This window comes from Nicotiana attenuata, unplaced genomic scaffold (assembly GCF_001879085.1).
Source record: "Nicotiana attenuata strain UT unplaced genomic scaffold, NIATTr2, whole genome shotgun sequence".
NCBI classification, from domain to species: domain Eukaryota; kingdom Viridiplantae; phylum Streptophyta; class Magnoliopsida; order Solanales; family Solanaceae; genus Nicotiana; species Nicotiana attenuata.
The window spans coordinates 97,691-123,562 of NW_017672836.1; the positions used below are offsets into that span (position 1 = coordinate 97,691).

Genomic DNA, 25,872 nt, shown 5'->3' on the forward strand with positions numbered 1-25,872 from the left:
ATGTAAAACACAGAATTAAAAATGGAATAGAATGAAACCTTAAAGCTTAAAAACACTAAATAGAAAAGACAGAAAAAAGCAAATACAAATGAAAAAAAATAAAATAAAGTAACTAACGGGAACGATAACCTCAACTAAAGGTCAGACAAACAGGTGAAAATTAAAAGATAAAATTACATCATATATCACTTGGGCCACACAGCCCACTCGAAAATAGCCCATATTTGAAGCCTTTACCTGGATTAGCCCATGTTGTATATGTTATAAAATTTACTTTACACCCGGTAGCCCACAACTTAAAATAACGGTTTTACTATTTTAAATTTCAATTTCTCTGTTTCTCTTTCTCTCTCTTCCTCACGCTTTTCTCAGACTCTCTTTCTCACGCTTTTCTCAGAAGATAACCGACCTCCATTGTTGGGTTCAACTAATTTTTCGAGCTTTTAATCTTATTTTCAGGTAATTTTCGTTTCAACTAATTTTTGGATTCAACTAATTTTTCGAGCTTTTAATCTTATTTTCAGGTAATTTTCGTTTCATTTTATGCTTTTACCACAGTTTTGGTTTTGAATTTTGTTTTATTTTTAATTTTTTTGCTTTTTCTGATTATGCCTATTCTTGCAATGTTGCTGCGTTTTTCGTTTGATTTTGTGTTCCTTCTATCTTCGTTCTAGGCTTAAACTTGATGTTTTAGTTTGCATGCTCTGTTATTTCGACTTTTAGGGTAGAATTTTTTATTTTTTGATTTTTGTTACAATTTGGGAAAATTGGCCTCTGCTTTGTGTTCATGGCCTTTAGTTTTGGTTAACCTTTGAGTTTTGTTACAGTTTGATTTTTGTGTTTTCCTTCAGTTGTCTTCACTTTTGTTAAAGCTTTGTTTGGTTGGTTTATTGTAGAAAATGCGCTCAAAAGTAGTTGCTTCTAAAAGCAAAATGAAGATTGCTGGAAAAGGCGTTAAGTTAGATTATGCGAAAAGATTGAGGGAGTTGCCCTCAAGCCTTGATTCTGAATCTAATGTAAATGTCCATACGCCAGATGGTGATGATTTTGAGTCTCCTACTCCTCCTAAAAACTCTCAACAAGAGAGTAGTCGGATGACTCGTTCGCAAACGAGAAATACTCCCACTCCAGTTAAATCATCGAGTGACTTGCTCTCACCACCTTCTTCTGAAGCGAATACACATGTCCAGGCTCCCGATGATGATGATTTTGAGTCTCCTCCTCCTCCAAAGCTGAAAGTTGATTTGGTTAATGAAGATGATGTAGGCCGCAATGTTAAACCGAAAAGGAGAAAGATCAAGGACGATGGTGATAGTGGCCTTGATTCCTTATCGAAAGAACAAAGGTTTGCTATTCGCTGCAAATTGAATGAGAGAAAAGCTAAGTTGAAGGTATTCCTTGTGTTGCTATTAATTTATACATGCTTACACAATTTTATACAAAGTTATACATCTGTTTATACATCTTTATACAAGTACTGCTATACTTATTTATACATTTTTATAAAATATTTTAGTATAGTTTTTGTTCCTGATCTATTTCTTGTTATTTTTCCATATGCAAGGTTGGGGACTTCTATATACAACCAGTTGATTATTTCCACAACAGAATTAGCTCCCACACCGAGACTGAGATTGTGAGCATTTTGAAGCAATATTTGACTGACACGCAGCTTCAAATGTTTCGTGCTAGTTGTTTTGGATACTTCTTGGACCTCCCTCAATTTAAAATTCAAAACAACTTATTCTTTGTATATTATTGAGGGAAGTCGTCCCAGGACGTGAAAGGGAGTTGTGGGTGCAAATTAATGGTTGTTTGCTGCGTTTTGGCATTGGAGAGTTTGTTGTTATCACTGGTTTGAAGTGTGTAGAAGACGACGCCATTTTCTATGACAAACCAGATGTTAATAGGTTGATAAAAGAGTATTTTCCAGGAGATGGAAAAAAGGCTATAACGAGGGGGCAGCTTCTTGATCGCTTCAAGAAAAAGGACTGGAAGTCGGACGAAGATGCGTTCAAGATGGCCTTGATGGTGTTTGTCCATCATTTCATATTCTTAGATGCCAATAATCATGGTATCAACAAAGATGATTTTGATATCATTGAGAGTGGTCAATATCAGACGTATGCTTGGGGGAAAAAGTCATTTGAAGATATTTTAAGGACAACGAGGGACAGACAGTGTGACTATTTGACAATGTATAGGCTTGGAGGTTTGCCACTTGCATTACAAATATGGTTTTTTGAGTGTTGCTCTATGGTTGACAAGCATCTAGCTGTTCGCGTTGGCACAAAAGTGCCACGCATTCTTAATTGGAAAGTGACTGAAACTCCAACATATGCGAATTTGACTGGCGGGGTGATCATGTGTAGTATCGACAAGGTAAACATTTTGTACCATAATACTTCTTCATATATGATTTCAGTTTTTCTGTATGTATATTTATGAATATGTCACAATTTCCTTTTTCTACCATTGTAATCCAGTTTTTCTTCTTGTAGTTGAACTATAAGAACATTTCCCCTACTCGTGAAGAGATGTCAACTCTGAACATCAACACGCTTTTTGAAGTTAATGCCGATGATATTGCATCAGGGGATGTGCCTGTGGTGCCTGCCTTTCACACTGATGATTCTGTCGCTGCATCTCCACCTTGTCCTCAGAATATGGAGCAACAGTCTAAACGACCTTATCCTCAGAATACGGAGCAACAGTCTAAACGACCTTTTCCTCAGAATATGGATCGATAGCCTAACCCGAGTTATGATCCTTTGGTGTGCATTGATCTGTTGAATGCTGAAGTTGAGAAGTTAAGGAGTGCTGTTGGAAAGGTACTGGACCTTTAGCTTTTCTGTAGTTTATCAGTACTTTTTGTATATACATGGTTTTTTGGTTATAAACATGGTTTGTTGATTTGCTTTTTGTTGTTGTTGTTGTTGTAGTTGATTGATACAGTGACGACACTCAACAATTATGTAGTTTCTTCCTTTGAAAAAGTATTCAGTTTTCTGAATATGAAGGAAACCAAGCAAACGAGTGAGGATTTTACTGATTCTAAGGTAATTGTTTAATGATAAAATCAAATCACTCAACAGTTATGCCTTCTCTGAATCATCACTCAACATGCCTTCTCTTTCTATTGTTTTTTATTATATTCGTCAGCGCGTGTCTGATGACAATACATCTAATCTTGGCGAATTTGATGGCTAATATGATGTTGTTCCTGACTTTGTCAATCAAGTGAATCAAGATGATGTGCTAGCTGACGAGGGAGTTACTGATGGTGTTGATCATGGTATTTGTTCTGCATTTAATCTTTTTTTTTGTCTGATTTTTCTTTTCTTCATTTTAAAGTTTTTTATTATTTGTTTTCTCTGTCTAAGGGGCAGCAGGTGATGTCAAGGGTGACACATTTTGGGATGACATTGGCGATGAAGATTTAGCTGCGCTACAGATGTCCCAAATTGTGCTTCACAAACAATCCATCATAGACGTAGAAGATGATTACATTTCTCCTAAAAAGTCAGTTCGACAGAAAATACCAGAAAAATATGCCAAATCTCCATATTTGCCAGTTTTTGATCGGGGGCATCAGGATCGGCGCCCAAGCTCATTTTTGATATCAAGCATCCTTTTACGATCGAAATTGATGATTTTGATCCATTGTCGCCATTGGCTAAAGAGTTTTGCACGTTTGTTGATAATGGGATGGATACGAGGCGAATGTATCTTCACTTTCTTTAATCTTTCATGTTCTGATTTTATACTTGTCAATGAATGTAGTTCTGATTACTTTTTATTTTTTGTGATTTGAAGTGCCAAAAATATATATCCCGATGAAGTAAATAAGCTTGCGAAAGCTTTTACTTTTGGCTCGTGTAATGTGACCACGAAGGATTGGTTCCACTCACTTGCATATTGTGGTCGACCTTTCATTGACACGGTATTTAATAAATTTATGTTCTAATGCCTTTTTTTATTTGTTGCATATCTTTATTACTTGAGACCCCCATAGTTTATACACAGCTTTGTATAATCACAGTATAATATTGTATAAGATTGTATAACCTTGTATAAATATGTATACCTCTGTATAATAGTGTATAAATTTCTATATTTAAAATATCTGGTAGTGATGGTTGTTCTGTTTTATTTCTTGTCTCAGCACTTGGATGTCCTCTTTTATTATTTGAGGAAGAGGGGAAAATATGGGCCGAGTGTTGCCATGTGGTTTACTACAACTGACTTTGCCTTTGGTAACAAAATCAACTCCCTGTATAAAGTTTTCAAAGTGAATCAAGATCCTTCAGTGATTCTTGAAGGGCATGAGATAGAAGAGTACATTAGAGGATATTATTGTGATGCAAATGTCCCGTGGCACACTATTGACCACGTCTTATTCCCTATCTATGTGAAGCGCGGAAGAGCAAAATTGGGCCATTGGGTTTTGGGGGTGTTTACGTTCATAGATAGGTGCATCCACATCTATGATTCTAACCGTATTAATGATAGACTTGTTTTGGATGTTGCATTACCTTATGCAATTCTGATACCTTACTTCTTGAAGAGTTCTGATTTTTATGTCGAGAAGAAGGGCATTGATTGGAACAATAGTGCATATACCGATAAATCCCATTCTGATGCTTTGCAGATTAATCTGGTTAATAATGTTCCCCAACAGATCAAATGGTAGGTTAATCTCAATTGTTTTACTATTTTACTATTAGTGTACCTATTTGAATCTGATTTGTTTCTTTTTAATTACAGTGATTGTGGTGCCTTTGTTGTTGGCTTTGCTGAGTATTTCATCCTTGGTAAGGAAATTCGAAAAGATAATTTTGACACTGAGACACTTCGCACCAGGTGGGGATCTCTGTTGTGGGATTATGGAAGGAAAAAACAACAGTCCGGTGTAATTAGTGGTGGTGAAATCATAGGGAGACTTTTCAAGAAGAGGAAAAGGGGGCGACCGAGAAAGTAGTTCTGTTTTTTCCATTTTACTGTAGTTTTTCTATGTATCAGGAGTTGTTGCCTAGTTTTGTCTAAGTACTATTCTGCTACTTGTGAGATAGCCTTAAAGGATATTATAGATGTTTTTATTTTTGTGTAATTTGCGGTAGTCATTTTACATTGTGGCTGTGAATGAATTACATTTTAATGAATATATCAATTGCTTTTGTCCTTTAACAAAGTATGTATTTTCATTATGGTTGCAGTTTTGTTAATGTAGCAGGGTTTAAACATATTTATACAATAATATACATAGTTATACAAATTTATACTCTTATTTATACATTTGTATACATATAATACCAGCAGTTCTGTTTTGTATTTGTACAATCTATCAATATATTTAGCACCATTAAAAACAGCAACACACTATTATTGGATAATCAAAACATGTATAATGAAACATATTTAACATAATTGCAATATATAGCGTAAGTTGTAATTCTTTATTGACATTTGTAACTCGATTACTTGTGAAACTTAACTACTCAACATTTGTAACTCTATTCTTTGTGAAACTTAACTACTCAACATGACAACAAAATGTAATAGGAAGTGTTATGTTTTCAACTATTTATTTTGGTCGATTCCTACATGTTTTTCTATTGTGACCACCTTGTCCACACACAGAACATGAAAACGCCCTCTTAGACTCTTTTTCTGAAGTAGGTTTGAGTCTTTCCTTTCTTGGCCTTCCTGCATTTCTTCTCCCTTTATGTGGTAGGACCACATCTTCCATCACCTCTGTTGGGATTACCCATAAACTCTCATCTGGCATCGGATTCACTGGGAATTCATAAGTTCTAAGGAGTTTATCCTTCTTGTAGTAAAAAGAGTAATACTAGCCAGGTTTCAGCTGCTGGTTCTTCAAAACCGTCCAATCATGCGGACATGGAAGTTCATCCATTTGAAATTTTCCACAACTGCATGTTCCCTCTTTAAGGCACACTATGTTTCGCCTTACCCCTTCAAACACAGTATATAACTTCTCCGTAGCAGGCCTCACCTGCAAAAGTTTTTTTTTTTTAAAAAAAAGTGAAAGAACATTATACATTATTATACAGAGTTATACATCCTTATACAAGCAGTAAAATGCAAGTCAGCAGTGCCAAGCATCATTATATTTTATTCAATTTACCGTCATTTGCTCCGATGCAATCTGATTTTCCCGAAGGAGTTTGTCGTACTTTTCGCCAAGCTCTGTAGATGTCTCCATTGCACTTTTTCTGTTTTTGTTGTTCCACTGTTGTAGCAAATTTGTCATGTACTCCAGCAATCGCATTACTGGTAACTCTCTAGCATCCGTGTTTGTTGCATTAATTGACTCTGCAATATTAGAAGTCATTACCATCGACCTTTTCACTTTGGAATATGCCTTAGACCACCTTTCGTAGCCAATTTCGAACAAGTAAGGTTGCACTCTCGGATCAATTTTGCACATCTCTGTCATATGGTACTCAAACTTCTCTATCGTGTAAGCTCTAGCCAAAGCAAAGAAGATATCCTTCAATTGTTTGTGATGTTTCTTGAATGTGCGCTTTACATTCTGCCACAAGTGAAACATGCAAATACAATGTGGTACTTCTGGGTACACAGCTTTTGTGGCATTGAAGATGCTTTCATTTCTATCTGAAACTATACACATCCCTTCCCTAACTCCAAAAGTACCCTTTATCTGGACAAAGAACCACTCCCAAGATTTGTTATTCTCTGAATCTACAATTGCATATGCAAGTGGAAGGATTTTTCCTGTTTATACAAAATAGATATTAGGATTCAGACAATTATACAAATCTTATACACAGTTATACACAATTATACAATTTTATACATGAAACTGCAAATTTTATAAAAACAGTAGCTGTGAAATCCTATACACTTTTATACATGAAACTACAACATTATACAAACTGCAGAAACAAGGTAGATGCAGTCAACTCACCAGCTCCATCCTGTGTGCAAGCAGTCAATATGGTACCCTTATATGCTGCTTTAAGGAAACTTCCATCAACAACCATTATCGGTCTGCAATGCTCCCAGCCCTTGATAGATGCATATAGCGAAACATATGCATAAAGAAAGCATCTATCTTCTGATTTGTGCAACTTTGTAACCGTTCCTGGATTTGTTTCTCCAACATATAAAAATACTTCGGCAACTCCTTATATGAATCACTTGGACTCCCTCTTATCATTGCCATTGCTATCTCTTTAGCTCTCCATGCTTTCATGTAGCTCACCTCAATTCCGTGTTGCTTTTGTATGTCCTTTATTATATCATTTGCAGTGTAAACTTTTTTTGGATTAACATACTTGTCCTTGACTATACTAGCAATTACACCCGAAGTAGCTTGACGTTGTGTTAAGTATCTTTCACCATAGCCGCATGTGTGATTATTATTGTAACTTCTCACTTTGAATATGTTTGCCTTGAAAACGGCAGAAGATTTGAAACTCCAAGCACAATTGTCATCCATACACATAAGGTGATACCTAGGATTAAAGATCATTCAACTTCTAAATACACTTGTATACAAAAACATAACTACATATATACTAATTTTAATACCTATATACAAATATATACTACTTTATACATATTTATACATATATATAACAGAATATACAATTATTTACATACCTTGTTGCACTGATCTCTTCACCTTGAATTGGAACCTCTCACATACAGCCAAGTTCTTCATTACACTGACAACTATCTCTTTATCCTTATAAACTTGATCTTCCTCAACAAATTCGTTCAATATATCATATATTATACCCGTGTTTTCACTAAATTTCGTGTTTTCAATAAATTTGATATCAATAATCTCAGTGCTATCAATTGTTGATACATCTCTAGAATTTGAACTTGTAGCAACCAAACAGCTGGAACTTGTAGCAACTACACAACTAGAACTTGTAGGAACCAAACGATTTTCATAAATCTCTTTCACCGTCACAAACAACGGATATTCAGTGAAATTCAAGTTTTTCTTCTTTAATTCGATATACACCTTCACACCTGTATCGTTGTAAATCAGGATCGGTGGCAAACCAACATTTGGGAGAAAGTTAATCTCTATTGTGTTTAACTCACTATCGATCCTAATCTGTTCCGAAATAGCTGCAACTAAATTGTTGTAGGTGAATGTCGACTCGATTATTACACAATCGCTGACGAAATTGATAAACTTGTTTTCTTCCCATTCACCACTATGAAGAACGTAAACTGGAAAAATCTCCATCGAACAAAAAATTGAAATCAAAATTGCAGCAAAAACGAAAATTGCGCTGATTTGCAGCAAACAAATTTTACTTTTCGTGTTTGATTTGTTGTTAATTCGAGATGGAGAAGAAATTCTAGGGTTTTTGGAGCTGCATTGATCGGAAGATTGGAAAGAATCAGAGAAAATGCAGAAAATCCCGCTTCTTACTCAAAAAAAAAACGGAAATAACGCCCCTTTTTCGGATATGGACCTATAATTTTTGGGCTACTCAATTGTAAATTGAAATATGGGCTATAAAGTTGAAAAGGAGGCAGCTCAATTGTTTTAATATGAAATTTTCCCAAATTAAAAACACAACTCTCCTTTCTCTTTCCAGTTTTCAATCATAAATCTATTCTGCACTCCTTAAACAACATGAATATTTCCTCTTATTTTTATAAGTATTTTTTTTGGGATGGGGGGTGGGTGTGGGGTTTCTAGCTCCTCATTGTTACACTTCAAGATGAGCCGCATCCGAGAGACACCCTGTGTTTACACCAAATCGAACGATTTAACGTTAATAGTAAAGTGAGAATATGTCATTTAATCATTGGGAAGGGTATTGTGTACGTGACCTTACCCCTTCCTTGAAGGTAGATGGGTTGCTTCAGATAGACCCCGACTCAAGAAAAAATAAAAAGAAAGAAAGCAGTAGCTAAGAGCAGTAACAACAACAAACCATTAAACATAACAAGAGAACTTTTAAACTTTCCATAAAGTTGGGTTCAAAGCACCTAGAGTTCAACCAAAAGTACACCATTACAAAAGTGGAAAATCCAGTTAATTAGAATAACCTCAGAAGACCTTATAAAAAAATTAGAGTAACCAGGAAGACATAACAGTAAAAAGCCAAGGATGAATTGCCCGCCGGTGAGTTGAAACTTGAATCACCAGACAACTGTGAGTACATATAGTCACATTTTCATCAAATGCCAGTACTCCTACTACTTTGCATGGAAACAGCCATGTGAGAGGATAAACTTGAGGCCCTGTGATCAAGCTGTTGCTGCTGGAAAATGACTCCGTTATGCGCATCATCCTGTCGGATGCTCAAGAACGCAGAAGTTGGAGCTGCTTCGCGTGTAACCAAGTCCAGAGAAGAATTCGAGTTAATATGGTCATTTGGAATTGATTCTTGAACCTTCTTTGTGCTAAGAAAACGCCCTCCGGACCCTCTAACCCTCTTTACCGCGTGAAGATGCCGTGACTCATGAAGATACGGCTGTATGCAGTCAACAAGGAAAATGAAAGTAGATTAAGCCCAATACGACAACAACAACAACAACAAAAAACCCAGTGTAATCCTACACAGCGGAGTCTGGAGAGGGTAATGTGTACACAGACCTTACCCCTGTGAAGGTTGATTAACCCCAATGTAGATTGAAAATTAGAAGTTATAGCAAGTTTAAGCTTAAAATAGTGGCTAAAAAAGAAGGCTTAAGCTTATAATAGAAGAGACCATTGGTGGGGACTACACTACATGCAGAGTTGCATGATGTTAATTAGTCCAGTTACACTTGAGTTGCTTCAATATGTAAACATGGTACTAAAAACCTTTATCTCTTCCTAGTTAGACTAGATAGACATTATTGACCAGCTTGAGAAACTCCTACAACACACCATCTATGTTGTTCGGACTCTCGTCGTTGGGTGCGTGACGGATCCTCCAAAAGTTAGTGCATTTTTGGGGGATCCGACACGGGTACTGCAGCATTTTAGAGAGTCCGCGGACCATTGACACCTTAACCAGAAAACCTCTTCCAGAGAGGCAAAAACAAAACCTTCAAGTCAAGTACCAATGTGAAGAAACTCTTCGGTCTATCCCTTTTCCCCAGGTTGGTGTCTCAGCGTAGTGCGTTGGCAGAAAATCAATTCAGACAAACAGATTTGAACTTGATAGGAAAACACGAAACGTAACATGTACCTTTCTAGCTTTGACAAGTTTGTTTTGAGCCTCAAGCTTAGCACGTATCTGTCTGCGCCTTAAGATCCCATGATACTGTTTTGCATTTACATAGATTGGTCCATCTTCTGCAAGATCGAGGGGTAGTGGGAGGCGGGCAGGTGCTATGCCCATCATTTGAGGCTGAATTGGTCAAACATCATAATTAAAACTATAGAGAGACTAGTAGAGTCAAAAACACCTAGTGCTTCTCCTTCAGGCTAAAGGATGAAACATAACTTCAGTAAAATCAAACAACTTGAAGTTTTACAACATCATTCACACAAGGATAGAAAGATATAGAAAAATCGAGATTAATTGCGTTTTAATTGAGGACAGGTAAGATAAGAAAACAAGCCAATACGATGTCATTGCAAAAACATAAAAGAGTTAAAAGTGTATTTAGCCTTCTCTCATATTCATAAATCAAGACTTGATATGTCAAAAAGACTACAAATGTTAACGGATCACCTTTTATTTTATATGTCGGCAATCACGAAAAGTGAACTAGTAGGGAAAGAAGAAAAGAAACTGAAAAATAAGCAATACGAGAGGCAAAGACGACATTACAGTACTCACAAAAACATGAGGTCCATAAGCAGCATATAAGCCACTTAGATAGGGGTCGGAATAACCAAAAGGAGTGTGGATCTGCAACATTAAACTTTGATAAATTAGTTTAATACAAAAGTTAAAGCAAAATATCCTTGGATAGCAGGAACTTACAATTGAATGGGCCATTTCACTTTGTGAACAATCAGTAGTATATTCTGGATTTCTAATAAAAGAAATAGGCTTGATTTGAGCTTGTTTATGCCTTTTGTAGCTCTCATCGTGAACTGAGAAAAGCAAAACAAGTCCTAAGGTACTCCAGTGCTAATAGCAAATAAACTATCCGAGGAATAGTTAAATTCTGTTTAGAGACAAATTGGTAGTAGAAGTGTCTGTAATATATATATATATATTTTTATAAAGTTATCAATACTAAATTAAATAACTTTCTTATATAGCATTCAGCCATCGCCAGCACAAGCAAGTCACTATCTTATAAAAAGATCATGTTGTAAATGTAGTAACATTAAGCAAAGAACTTCTAAACAAATTGAGATGTGCTTTCATTCCTTACTGAAGTGGTAGTCACAGCAGTCGTTATCTGATTATAGTGAAATTGTAAAGTCCAAAAGACTCACTGAAGAGAGTTGCAAAGGTTAATAGCGTGCAAGTATATGTACCAGATCCAGAAGAAGCGCAATCTTGAGAACCTGTTTTCCCCAAAGCAGTCACTTCTAGCGGGGAGTTACTATTTGATTGGGTGGAGTGTGAGTCGTCGCCTTGTAATCCCAGACCAAGAGACTTCATCTGCTGACAGGGCGGAGGTTGAAATACCACTTCTGAGGTTAAATTTTTCGATAGAGAATGTGAAGACTGTACTTCATTGGAACTCCACCAAGTTGAGCTATTGACAGCAAAATGAGGCACAAAGCAGGTAGAAGTTTGTTCTAAGCTTCTATTTGGTAAGGCTTGAGCTCGAACAGCCATTTGCTTACCCACACATAATTTTTCCTAGGCATAATCCGGTGGAACAACAAAGACGAGTAGCAGGCTGCACAATCGACCAAAAAATAAAAAAAGAAAAGCATAACATATTGAAATAAATAAAGAGCACTCATAACATAATAGAGCAGCGAGGCAAATAAATCAAATTAAACTTGATACTTTCTCTTGATCCCTTAAAATGACTGCTTTAGTGCATAAAGCAGCATTAAAGTTTTAACACCATTTACAATTGGCATCTTAACATCTTACGCAACTCCATGATATCCATTCAAGCAACTTGCCCAGAATGCATGCTCTCTCAAAAGAGCACAAGATTTCTTCTCCTTTATTCAAATCGCCGTCAAAATAACATATTATTACAGTGCTACTATTGACCTAACCTTCACATGAGCCCAGCTTATAACTAACAACAACAACCCAGTATAATCCCACAAGTGGGGTCTGGGGAGGGTAGTGTGTACGCAGACCTTACCCCTACCCTACGGTAGAGAGGTTGTTTCCAATAGACCCTCGGCATCCTTCCCTCCAGCTTATAACTAACATGGAAATTCAAGTTAAACCGCAAATCAATCAAAGTGGCCAAACATGCTATACAAAGACTTGATTATTTAACAAGACAATTTAATCATATTGGTACTGAGGTAGTTGACGGGAGCTAGGAATAAAGAAGAGGGTAGGTTGTCATTTTGGGTACCAGGTTTACATGCAGCTTCTAACAATTAATAATCAATAACATAACAATAGCCCATCACCTAGCAAATAATCAACAAGGGGCTGGGTCAACTATTCAATCAAATGATATTGAGCATGTTTCCCATCTCTTCTCGAGAAACAAGTGGGCTATTTCTTTGCAAAACTGTGCTCAATTTCATATGTGGCAATTCCGCCAAGATCTCTTCGTTAGTTGGGGGAAGAATCCGCCCGAATCGGATTTTTTGAGGAACGTATCGAGAGAGAATTGGATTTGGTTAGACAATGAGTGGTTGGTAAACAAGGATCGGTCCTCTTTTAGTTTATAGAGCGAGCCTAAATTTCCATCATCTACTAAATCATGCATTCAATTTTTAAGGTTTTTAGCATTGAATCCATTGTATTTTTAAAGTCATGGATTCATACCAACAATTTAAGGAAATCTTTACACATAAATTTATATTTTACGCCAAAAGCACCGGGTTAAGATGAACCCGGCACCACCAATACACTGTATCCGCCTCTGATCACCATGCATCATTAATACTCATCAATACACCTCCAACCAACCATAAGTCCAATTAATGACAAATGACAAAAGAGAGAAAATCCTGAAAAACAAAAAATACCTGAAAACCTATTTATTTTCTTTTTTTCCCGTGCGCTATCCCCCTCCCCCAAAAAAAAAAAAAAAACACACACACACACACCAGGAAAACCCAGCTTTACCAGAAGGAACAAGAACAGTAGCTGAGAAGAAAAGCCAAAGCAAATAGTAGATCTCTTTTACATAACAGGCACCATTCCAAAATTCTATCTTGTTAACCACATGCATTCATCATTCAATAAGCAGAAGTGGAGAACACAGAGATAATACCCAAAAATAGCAAGTTTTACTGCAAAACATAACCGAAACAAACAGAAAACATGACTAATAATAAGTCTACGTATATGAAAATATATAATCATCTCAGAAATGGAGAAATACCTTTAGATTAGGAAAAGAAAGGAAAATAAACACCAGAATCGCCTGTTGGGATTAAATTAAGCATGTTCCCTTCCTTCAAACTCTCTCTCTCCCTCTCTCTCTCTCTCTCTCTCTCTCTCTCTCTCTATAAAAGAGATAGTATTAAAAAAACTTGTTGCTTCTGCTGTTTAAAAATTAAAAAGAAAATTCCAATACTAGCTAAGTAAATAGTACTAGTAGAGTAGCTTACTAAACACATAAATGGCATCATCAGTTTTCAAAATTTTAACCATTTCTGACTTCTTTCTTTTTTTAAAAGATGAGAGTGTTAATTGGCTCAGAGGTCTGTGCTATAACACTAAATCCATTTCCTTTTTGTTCCGTTTCAAAAAAATAATTACTTTCTAAATTTAGTAATAATTTAGCTTAAACTTACATTTTTATCCTTAATAAGAAGCTTTTATAACCACACAAATACTCTGACCCTTTTTTAACTTGTTTAGGATCATAAATTTAAAAATATTTATTTTTTTTTAAATTTCGTGTCAGTCAAACAGGTTTAAACAGAGGGAGTAATTACTTTAGTCTTTGCCCACTGTGTTTAGCCGCCCTTTACTGTTCCAATGTAATTACTTCTTGTCACGCGCTTAAGCTTCTCTTTTTCTCTTTTTTCTTTTTTGGACGTGTGAGGTACACGCTCTTAAATTCTGGAGTGTGTTTTGCAATCCGAATTTTAAATGGATTAAGAGTCCGTTTGGACATAGGAAATTCAAAAAACTGTTTTCCAAAATTTTCACTCAAATCACTCACAAAACAATCCAAAATTCTATTCATGTCGAAATACAGCTCTAAATTTCAATACCATTTTCACTTGAAAATATTTTTCACCCTTTTTTAAAATTTTACAATTCTTATGTTCAAACACTCACTAATTTCGAAATGGTTAAGGTTATTGGTTCGTCCATTGAGCCTATTTACCAAAATGCCCCACATACAAGGCAATGACCCATAGTTTAATATCGTTTGATTGTGGTTTAGTTGTAAATATTATGCAGGATTATGATACAATACATGAATTGTTATGCAGTGAATAAATAATACATGGATTATTATTTAAGATTCATCTGTTGTAAGGGTTTTGATCTTGTCTTAATATGCTCTTATTCACTTATTGATAATATATGTATTACTACTTATCCCACTATCTATCTCATATAAAATATAACAACAATAATAATATATCGAGTGGAATTATATAAGTGGAGTTTGGGGAGAGTACTGTGTACGCATACGTTACCGTTACCTTAGAAAGGTTATTTCCGAAAGAGCTTCGACTCAAGACTAGTGAAAAAAAGCAATAAACAGATAATAGCAACAATAAAGTAATAGAATGCGAAAACAAAACGGCCCAGTATGCATTGACAATGATCTAGGAATGCTAAAGTACAAGAATAGTACCAATAATACGGGTGAGAATGATACATCATGTAACAACAAGAGTTAAGACTAGAAGAAGCTCTCGACTACCTGTCAACCCACAACCCTAATTCTCGACTTCCACACCTCTTATCGAGGGTCATGTCCTCGGTAAGCTGAAATAGTGTTATGTTCCGCCTAATCACCTCTCTCATGTACTTCTTAGGCATCCCTCTACCCCACTTCTGGTCCGCCATGGTCAACCTCTCATACTTTTATATAAAATAATACATAAAATTATCTTTTAATTTATGCATGTATTGGTTATATATACACCATATGATTTCCGGTATTAAACGCCCCACAAGTTATGCAAACTTTAATAGCGTAAACCAAATATCGTATCAGTTATATTGAGATTAATTAGTAATGTAAGATTTTATGCTTGAACACCTCACAATCCCGTATTTAATTGTTGATAAATGATGAGAAATGTTTAGGTCAACCTTATCAAATCAAGCTTTAATTGAGAATTTTGAGCTTTTTAAATTTATTTTGTTTAATAACTTTATAAAGTATGCATGTATATACTTACGTGACTCTTTTCTAATCCATTTCGACAGACACAAGGAGAAATTGTCACCTTTAACAAGTTAACGTAAGATAGATTCATATAGATTATAATATTTCGAGTGAAAGGGAAACATTTTTATATTTATATTACAGTAATTATAGTTTCCTATATACTCATACCTAGGTTCGTAATGTGTATGTTTATTTGGTCGCAACAAAGTGAATAAAATAAGATAACTTGAAGTAGAATTCATTTTTTAAATATTAGTTCTCTCTAAATAAACATAGGAATTAGGAACCTAAGTATGATTATATACGAAATTTGTTTAACCTATCGAATATTAAAAAGGAATTTTCATCGTAATTAGATCTTGTGACACAAACCAAAAACTCAATTTCCTAATTAGAGATTACCCATCTAGACACGACTCCTAACATTTATCTTAATTTTATCCTTTAAAACACTGCACGTCAATGTAAATATATCAAAAATTGAAAAAATTCCCCCTCAATATATCAAACTTAGTTTTCTAGAGACTGGGAGATAGTACTAGTTAATAAAAAATATTCTCTCCGTTCTAAAAAGATGAACATGCTGTTTGACCGTGTATGGAGTTTAAAAGGGAACAAAAGACTTGTGGTTTAAAATAACTTATAGATATTTATATGATCGTAAATCATCTCATTACGGGTAAAACGAATAGTTTAATGTTACATTATTTTCAAATTTAAAAAGGGGTCGCTCTTTCTGAAACAGACTAAGGCCTCATTTATTTTTTTTAAGATTAAGACGTCTGAATCTTAATACACATCTGAATATCAAGATTGTATTAAGATTAAGACATCTAAATCTGAATACACATCTGAATATATTAAGATGTGTATTAAGATCTGAATACTAAATAATTAAGACTGTTTGATTTTTAATATTTGAATGTAAAAAAATTTATCTTTATTTGAAAATTAATAAACATAAAATTCAAATGAAATACTAACTAATCTAATATTCTATCACTAAAATATATAATTTTTTAAAATATGATAGTTGTTGGTGGCGTGGCTAACGGGTGAATGCCGACTAGAGGCGGTGGTTGGTGGTAGCTTTGGTTGATGATGGTGGTTCATGCTAGTAGCTAGTAGTGATTGGTAGTGGTGGCGATTATGATTGACAATGGTGGTGGTGGGTGGTGATAGTTGGCGGGTGGTGGTAGTAGCTGTGATTGAGGAAGGTGGTGGGTGGGTGGTGGTAGGTTATAATGACGGGCAGTGCCGGCTATGGTTGTTGATGGTGATGGGGTGGTTAGTTGTGGTAGTTGAGGTGGATGAGTATTGATTGTGGTGAGAATGATGGTGGTCGGAGTGGTGGGGATGGTGGATGGTGATGGTGGTTGAGTATGGTGGTAGTGGTGGCATGGTGGTAGTTGATAATGGTAGGCGGTGGCGGCAGTTAATAATGAATAAGTGATACCATCTTAATGAAATCAAGTCTTGTTATAGATCTTAATCATACAGACCAAATACCGAAAATACCGAACCGAAATATCTAAATACCGTACCGTACCGACCGACGAACACCCTACTGGGAGGGCATCAAAGTTGATTGCATAAAAGTAGATAGAGGTATTTTCGGCTATGATAGTTTTATCTACCCAACTTGAATAGAAAAAAAAGAAGATAAATTGACCGATTACATTCTTGATACATAAAACATATAATAGGACGGATAAATACTTCCCTATCTAAAAGCAAATCAACCAGTTCTTGGCTGCTTTCGAATGTGTGCACTAAGCTATGGACATAATTACGAATAATTACAGAAAAAATCAATGAATGTCCAAAATTTCTAGGAACATGAAGTTCTGCAACCTAATGATAGTCAAATTTAAACATAGTGAACACGGCTGCAAACATGCATGCTCCGTGCAATATCTACAGTTCGAGGACATTGACGTAAAGCAGCTTCAGGTTTCCCGGCTCTTCTTCAAATACAACAGATTTTTCAGCAGGGAGACGAGAAGCCAGTTGTATTGCAGAGCACCAGCAGCTCGCGAAAGCAATTGATTACGCACGCATGAAATTCTGCGTACAAAAGCAGCATCCTAAGTTGTATGGAACTACCACCAATATAGTATAGCAAATAACTATCTTAGCTGACATTGATTCATTCAGTTAAGAAAACGAAGCCTTCATGCTCTTAATATAGTATACTTCTAAGCTACAAAAAATGGAAGTGCACGATTTTCATGCACCTTATATCTGGTGAAATTATAGAATGAGTCCTTTCATCAGCCTAAAGATCTACTCTTTTACCTTTTCTAATCATAACACCAAAAGATAAAACTCGATACCATAAAAGCACGAGTCATATTGTAAGAAAGACATGGCATAAACTCACCATATGAAATGTTAAAGCTTCAGTTTAATCCTTTCAGACCACTTGAAGATATCGGAGTACACTTGATCTCCTCCCAAGTCTTCTCCAGTAGCCCCAGCAGCTATCCTGATGATATCTTCAATTAGTGCAAAATTTCCCATTATATCAACGTGAGCACCACTTTGCGTTCCCCTGCCTTCTAAAAGATTAGCTGGAGGGGCATGATTGTACTCTCTTATAAATGTATGGATGCCTGATGGATTGAATCGAGTCTTTCCTCTCCATCCTTTCGCACACATGTAACCTGCACTTAAAATAGGTACAGTTTCATCCCCATCAGTATGAAAGACACCGCCTTTCAAGCAAGGACTTTCATTTCCACCCTCTGCCGAAGAATCTATCTGGAAAGGAATATAGCAATCCCCAGCAGGACTAAGTTTGTATACATATGCTCTTTCAGTTGGAATTCCAACTCCATACATTGAGAAGATTTCCATCCCTGGTGCATTCGGCAATCTGTAAATGGAACATAAGACTGAGAACTAACTATAAATATGCCAAATAGATTGCTGTAACGTATATTGAACCAAGTCAAGCAAGATGGAAGAGCATCTTTTGCAACATATTCTATGAACTACTACTTGCAAACGCAGAAGCAAGCATTAAACTAGCAAACTGGAACTTTGGGAAGGACACTGACAGTGAAAGTTGACAAGAGGGACACATACTTGCAAATGAATGTTTGCAGCCTCTAGAACCCTGAAAATATTTCACCTTTATATCTATGTTACACAACAAAAATTGGTGAACCAAAGAGGACTGAGTCTCAGTTGTGTCCTTAATATATTTGCAAACTGTAGATGTGCTTCGAGTCAAGAAGATAAAGAGAAGAGCTGGCCCACGAGCATGGACATATCAGATCAAAGAATACTTCTATAGAACAATATAGAACCTTACTTTGTTTCCAGGGGATTTGACCAATATTTGTAGTGTTCATATTTTTTGTCATCCAGATCATCAGCAATACCATATGAAAAATGAGCACTACCACGCTTCATCAACTTTGGTGCAACAAAATGAAGAAGATCCAAAACAGATCCAGCTGTATAAGCTTTGTAATCTGCCACAGCTTTGACACCTCCAATACCCATATCGTGGTACTCAGTCCACACATCACGGCAAGTTGAATTGGCATGACTTTTACCTTTGATAGCATCCTGGAGAAAACCGAACAATGGACTGGAGCAAGTTAAAACTTATTTTTTGAAGAAAGCTAAAACTTGAAAGCAGAAATGCAACAGTTGGAATAGTTTTCTGATAACTTGTGTATACAGAAGTTTAAACAAACATTAGACACAGAAAACCTAGTCGTATAAAGCACATCCAAAACATGATAAAACCAATATGTGGATAGCGAAATATATCAAAAAGGGATGGAGCAACTGTTGCTTCATGGCATTCTGCCCATACCATGTGTAATTCTGGCCTCTTAAGGATGCATCATATATGTCAAAACTACTTCACCCTGCGACAGGATTTGCAGGGGAAATTTCCTAAGATTCCTGATTTTTAAAGTTTCAGTAGAGAGTCTTAACAAAAGCAGAAATTGCAGTGTACCTAACAACTGAGTAAACCTAGTGACCATATCAGTGCTTATTTTTTTTTTTTCTCCAACCGTGGTGTCCTAGCCAGTTTGCGCACTCGTGTTTTCTAAGTGACTACCACTTGTGGGATTATAGTTATACTGGGCTTGGAGTAAACCTAGTGATCACCACTAGTGGGATTATACTGGGTTTGTTGTTGTTGGTTTCTAAGTGCTTAGGTTTTCTAAAAGTTGTAGACCACCAATATCACACAACGACAGGTCTATGAAGACAATAAGGAAAAAGAAAGCACCAAATGAAAGATCCATCCATCAGAGATCCTGCACATTTTCAACAGAATAAAATTGTCAAGCTATCCTTTTAACTCCAAAAACATGATAGAACCAGTGGACCTCAGCCGCCAGTTCATAACTGAAACTGCTACCATAAGTACGAAATTAGAATCATCAAAAAAGACATTCCAACTTGAGGCATATAGGAAAGAGAAGATTTTTTCTTCTTATCAATTTGTGTCTCATATCACCACGCCTTCCAATCCTCCACATTAGAAGGTAGAGCAAAGGCTACATATGAAAAGCTCACACATGAAAAAGATATCTTTGTATAGTTAACATGTTCGTGACAGCCTGATAGGTGCTTCTTTGTCAGCATATGAGGATTTAGGTCTAAGCATCTAACCCTACTGGTAGCTAATGGTTCATCATGTAATTTATGGATACGATAGTTTAAAAAAGATTGTATTGCCAATATAAAACCTTGACATAGCGTTAGTGAAAATTTAAAATTTAAGAACATTACTCTGAAGTCAATCCTCTCAATCCCTGATGAGTGTAAATCAGCTACATGCTTCCCAAATGATATTATTCGTCCATACTTCACATGAGTAGCATTAACTGCCATTCTTCTCCTGTCATTCTCTGCTGTCTGGGTGCTGTTGTTCTTTGGCTTCTTTTCGTTGCACTCATAGCCTTCTTCTGGGGACCAATCCAGCCCGCCCCAGATAGTGTCCCCTCCTTTTGGTATCATTGACATTGTTGAATCCCATGTTCGAGTCATTCTCATTACATGCTGTAAAGTTTGAAAGTTGAACATTTCGCTTTCCAAAAAACTTGGGGCCATAGACCTGTAGAAGGGGCAAATTGTACTTCAGCTCAGGAATGCCTCTTGCAGATAAACAAAAGAGTAGAAACTCCAAGTTAGGCGGCTTAGTAACACGTCTCTTGCGCACATGGAAAAACCACTTGTGCATGCATGCATTTTTTTCCCATGTGAACAATACATTCCCTTCACAAGAGTATGCAAACACACACTACAGGAGATGAACTGATCGAGAAAAGGGCATCGGAACAGTTTCATAAAGGGTACAAAAAGATTAATTCATGTTTTTTTCTGTACTCTTAACAGTTAACACTAGGAGCCTTATTGTGGTACATTTAACTCTAATTGAGCGAAGTCATGATGTACCTCTTTTTCACAGGTGAATATCAATAAGGAGCAAGAGGAACGGAAGGCTGAAAACATAATCTAAAATGAATTAGTATCCTAGTACTTAATGGAGCACAGGTTCAAGTTCCATCTCTGCACATTCCTCCCTCTCACTCTCCCTTTAGAACTGTAGAACAAAATAGAAAAAGCAAACAATTTCATCTTTCAAATCTGACAGATGCAATAGCACATTGTGAAAGACCAATAACATTCTCTTTTATGAAGCTAAGCTATGAGAGAAGACAACTACAACAGTGCTGAATCAGATGAAGGAAGAAACGAGATAGAAGGTAGTAGCACGAGGAGAAACCTAATAAGCGAAACTGAGAGGTTTAAGTGATTTTTTTGCATGGTATCCTTTCTAGACCATTTTAGACATCTGAAGGTAATAGTATTGCCATATATTACCGTGTAATAAAGCAAAAGAGCCCTGCACAGAAATGCTCCCTTGAACTAAATAATATGAATTTTATCCGTTGGTAAATTTTTTACCTGATTGCAGGTCAACAATATCACCAACAGGAGAAGTTAAATATCCTTTCTGAACCCAATATATAAAGGTAAGCCACTTTCCTAGAAAGGCGAGGACAGAAGCCAAAACTACTTTGACCTTGGTGTTGGGAACTTGTTCATTATACGAGAATTGCAAGTTATAACAAGTTATCTTACAAAGAACATCATCAAATTACATACAACTATTAGACATCTCACAAGAAGAAAGACAAAGGATCTAGATAATATAATTCAATTTAATAAAAAACACTTCATTTTTTTAGTCAGGAAAAACAGACTATCGAAGAGAAAGATACCTGGCAGCAGCAATATCCTTGGCTTCAGCTGAGAATAATCCTGAGACTGCTTTTGGGACACCCAAAAAGGGTCCCCCAATATTCATTACGGCTTTTATATGTTTGGCACACCAATCAGATCCACCTCCTCCACCCATTGGAGACGGTGCCTCCACCCATTTCATGAAATGCAAGAAGTATAAAACACCCATTGAGTGCGGAATTACAACCACCTTATTTCCACCACTCGAAGCCACCATGAGTTCTATGTTACTTTTGATCCTGCTTAGAGTTTGATCTCGCACCTGAAGATTTTGAATAAAAGATGTGTTGTAAGTTTGCAAGGGTAGCTGCTAGTTGGGCCGATGGACATATTTCGTAATTCAGAACAGATGTTGGAAGGAAACAACCTCCAGCAAATTATACATCAGAAAAACAACGAAAAACGCACATATGCTGCAGTCGGAATCACAGTACCTCAGTGTTCTGGAATGAGATTCTCCAATCATAGGCAGCCATATACATGTTCTTCTCCTCATATCCGATGCGAGCCAAATTGGCAATTAAAACGGCCCAAACAAAATAACCTGGAGCAAAGTAATCGGCTGCAACAAGTCCAGAGACAGGTCTAATCCTTATACCAGAAGGATCCAATCCAGTTTCATTATCAAGTGACATATGCTCCACCCAGCAAAGAGGTCTGCATTTTATTGGACAAAAAGAGAGCTCTTTGTTATGTCTTGTAAGCACAAATTTAGAAGCAGAAGATTCAGTAATAACTCAATTGATCTTCATCGACTATTATGGTTCAAACACTGGAGAAATTTAAAGCCTGACCAATAATTAGTCAGTTGGCGTTAGATAACCTTGATTGGTTCACTCTAAAGCAAATTTCACTTCCAATCGACCAAACTAAGCAGTGAAATCACACTTTTTCATTAGCAAGACAAACAAAAGAAAAGATTTAAAGAAAATAAGGATGCTTTATTTCCAAACTATGAATTACAAACTTGAGAACCTAACCACATACCTACTTTATTTGCCTCATTAGCCTACTCCACCTAAAGGCATTTGTTTGAAAATTTCCAAGAAACAGAGTTGCAAAAACTGTTCAGAAAGCTTAAAAAACTAAGTTTGCAGAGTCTGTTTTCGATAATTTCCGAACAAATGCCATATCTCCCACCAATCCAATATCCACTTCTTCCCCCCTTTTTTTTTGGTTGTTTTTGAGTGACAACTGAACAAAAAAAGGTAAAGGAGATAGTGAATACTAATAGCCAACAATAGTTGTTAACTTCACAAGAAACTGTCAAAAAAAATACTATTACTAGTAAAGAATGAATCTTTTAGGCTGGTAATTAACCAATTTCATGATAAATCCTCACATTTCAGTAAAGAGTAATTCTTTTCAGCTTTCAGAACCTTTCCATTAACGACTAACAACACCTTTCTCACTTAATTTCCCTGAATAACATCAAAAGATCCTTTTCACTTACCATATTTTGATGCACAAATAATCCACTCTGTAGTGTAACCAAACTCCACAACATCATAAAAAAGCTAAAGCTAAAGCACACAAATTGGAATTACTAAAAAAAGAAATAAAAGCTAAAGTAAGTACCTTTTGTACAATTCACCAAAAGTACCACCCCAAAGCCTCTTCCTAAACAAGCCTTCAGCACATTGATGTCCTTCCCACAACTCAAGTCCACCAGTCACAATTCCCGGCACGAATACAACCGGATGTTTAGCTCTTAACCCTTCTTTAGCCAATTTAACTCCCGGCGGGTCCGGTAACGGCCCCGTTATCGCCTCCGTTACATACTGCGGGAACGACGCCGGCATTGCGTTGTAAAGGAACAGTAATAACCACCATATCGAACATATACAACCTATAAACCAACAACATCCGTCCACACATCCCCATCTCCTCTTTCTCCTTAACCTCCTCGAACCTAAATTATTCTCCTTATTCTTATCCTTAAATTCTTCGAACTCAGGCTCTGAATCCGAGGTTATTTTGGGCTCTGTGCCCTTCCTACGCCTTAGAATCGACATGTATGTATTTTTTGCTATAAATACACGTAACAGGTACAGCTGAATTAATGAATACGAATATTCACTATTTCAGATTTCTAATTATTTAATTCATGAACTGAATTTATATAATTGGCGGTTTTAATGACTGAGAAAGTGAAAGCTGCAGTTAACAGCAGCTTGAGAATCAGCTCATTTATTCACCTCTCAGCTAATCAAATCTGAAAAAACTCAAACCCTAGACCCTGGCTCTGCAAAAATATATAGTCATATACATACAAATACACCTGTATGTATATTGTCAGAGCAAATAATATTATTAACAAAAAAACAGTTTCTATAAATACAAAAAGAAGAAGAAAAATACAGATTTATATTTCCTTCACAATAGTGTTTTTGTATGTATTGTGTATATATAGGTGGCGGAGGAGGTAGGTGGGGGTTGGGGNCCGGGGTTTCAAACCCTCAGAACATCATTTACAATCATTACTCACCTCGAACCGGCTAAATCTCGAGCTCGCGACGCCTTTGCCCCTTGAATCAGCCTCCATGCGCGTCGAATCTATCCTAAATCAGAACGAGGACGTCAAAATATGAACAAAGGAACAAAGCCCAAGCGAAAACAATCAATAACGGGCACTAATCCCTAAATTAGCAAAACCCGAGACCCGGCCCACTTCTCGAAACTCATAAATTTTACACCAATAGGTTCCTTAAGTTACTACTAGTAGACTAGTAGTATCTTTTTTTCTTCATTCCTTTATTATTTATAACAATAAAAATAAAAAAAATATTTTTGATGGATGACGTTTTAAATATTGGTGTAAGGAAGATATGGAGCACAATCTCTATGACTATGGAAAGATTTGAACTCTGTGCTTTATTTAAAAAAAAAAAAAAAGAAGGAGTCCAATGCACAAAGTATTTTGCGACCGCTCAGGGTTCGAGGAAGGCTGCACTCCAAGGAGCAAGATGTAGACATCGTACTCTAATGATGCAAGCATTAGTGACTACTTTTACGACTTGAACCATATCAGATGAGTTCAGAAAAAAGGCAGTATCCCAAGAGGTATCCTACCCTAATGATGAGCATTAGTGATTACTTTTACAGATCGAACCGCATCTCAAGAAATGTGATATAGATAACCTACCTTAATGATGCATCTATTACTGACCACTTCAACGATTTGAACTCGTAACTTATAAGCCACACTGAGGCAATTTTACTCTTAATCTAAGGCTATCTTCAACTCTATGCTAAAATAGTTTAAATTAATATAATAATCTTTTGACTACGATATTGAATTTATTTTATTAGTGCAACGAATTACTTTTTCTTGTACAGCTAATCAAATAATACTATATATTTCTATACAAAATCTTATGCTTAGACTAATTACTCCAAACCACGACCACACACCCTAGTTTTTCTTTAGTTTTAGTTTAATGTTTTATTTGGTTGGAAGCTTGGATTTGTGTGGAAATGGGTTTAGAGGAGTGACGTTTGATTTGTCAATTTGTTTAATATGGTTGGCTTCGAAATTTGGAATCTTTGTATGAGTTCCAGGCTTCCAGCCAAAAGCGGTTGTGGGCGCACTTTCCACTTGAACCCGTGACCTACTGATCACACGACAGCAACATTACTAGTTACGTCAAGACTCTTCTTCTTCATTATTATTGCTATTTATAAAGAAAATAAATTACTTAACTTATTACTTATAAAATTATAACATATCAACTAAAAAAAATACAAAACCTCATGTAAATACACAATTGCATTCTCATATTAAAGTTTGTTTTACTAGTTGACGTGTTGAGACGTCGAGGTTATTAGTCCACTAAAGGTCGTTTGGTACATGGGATAGGAATAATAATTTCGGGATAAAATTTGGGATTAATTTTATCTTATTTTTTATTTGGAGTATTGCTAATTCTGGGATAACTTTTACACTAAAATTGTGAGATTAGTTATCCTACATAGAATGTGGGATAACTAATCCCATGAAATATCTCACTATTGTACCAAACGACCCCCTAATATTGTAGCATCGACTAAGGGTTTGGAAACAATTGTTTTCCTTTCCTTGTTCCGTTATCGAGGGCGGAGCTAGGTGGGCGGAAGGAGATTTTGGTCGAACCCCTTCGTCAATAATGACATATATAT

At 36.1% G+C, this 25,872-nt stretch overlaps 3 protein-coding genes across 3 annotated transcripts; all 3 read right to left on the bottom strand.

Moving 5' to 3' along the window:
• Positions 1 to 5,851: 5,851 nt before the first annotated feature.
• Positions 5,852 to 8,254, bottom strand: LOC109214646. The gene is made up of 4 exons (XM_019378584.1): positions 7,651 to 8,254; positions 6,953 to 7,129; positions 6,149 to 6,759; positions 5,852 to 6,016 (listed from the first exon to the last, which is right to left on the bottom strand). Exons 1-4 carry the CDS (start codon positions 8,252 to 8,254, stop codon positions 5,852 to 5,854), a joined length of 1,557 nt encoding a protein of 518 aa, XP_019234129.1.
• Positions 8,255 to 8,956: 702 nt separating this feature from the next.
• LOC109214650 (nuclear transcription factor Y subunit A-4-like) lies at positions 8,957 to 13,673 on the bottom strand. The gene is made up of 6 exons (XM_019378589.1): positions 13,453 to 13,673; positions 11,450 to 11,820; positions 10,944 to 11,056; positions 10,797 to 10,868; positions 10,200 to 10,361; positions 8,957 to 9,497 (listed from the first exon to the last, which is right to left on the bottom strand). Exons 2-6 carry the CDS (start codon positions 11,754 to 11,756, stop codon positions 9,201 to 9,203), a joined length of 951 nt encoding a protein of 316 aa, XP_019234134.1. The 5' UTR covers positions 11,757 to 11,820; positions 13,453 to 13,673; the 3' UTR covers positions 8,957 to 9,200.
• A 3,383-nt stretch (positions 13,674 to 17,056) lies between these two features.
• Positions 17,057 to 24,150, bottom strand: LOC109214649 (phospholipid:diacylglycerol acyltransferase 1-like). Its single transcript, XM_019378588.1, has 7 exons — positions 23,293 to 24,150; positions 22,149 to 22,371; positions 21,693 to 21,976; positions 20,197 to 20,521; positions 18,752 to 19,011; positions 17,816 to 18,310; positions 17,057 to 17,499 (listed from the first exon to the last, which is right to left on the bottom strand). Exons 1-6 carry the CDS (start codon positions 23,727 to 23,729, stop codon positions 17,827 to 17,829), a joined length of 2,013 nt encoding a protein of 670 aa, XP_019234133.1. The 5' UTR covers positions 23,730 to 24,150; the 3' UTR covers positions 17,057 to 17,499; positions 17,816 to 17,826.
• Between the last annotated feature and the right edge of the window lie 1,722 nt (positions 24,151 to 25,872).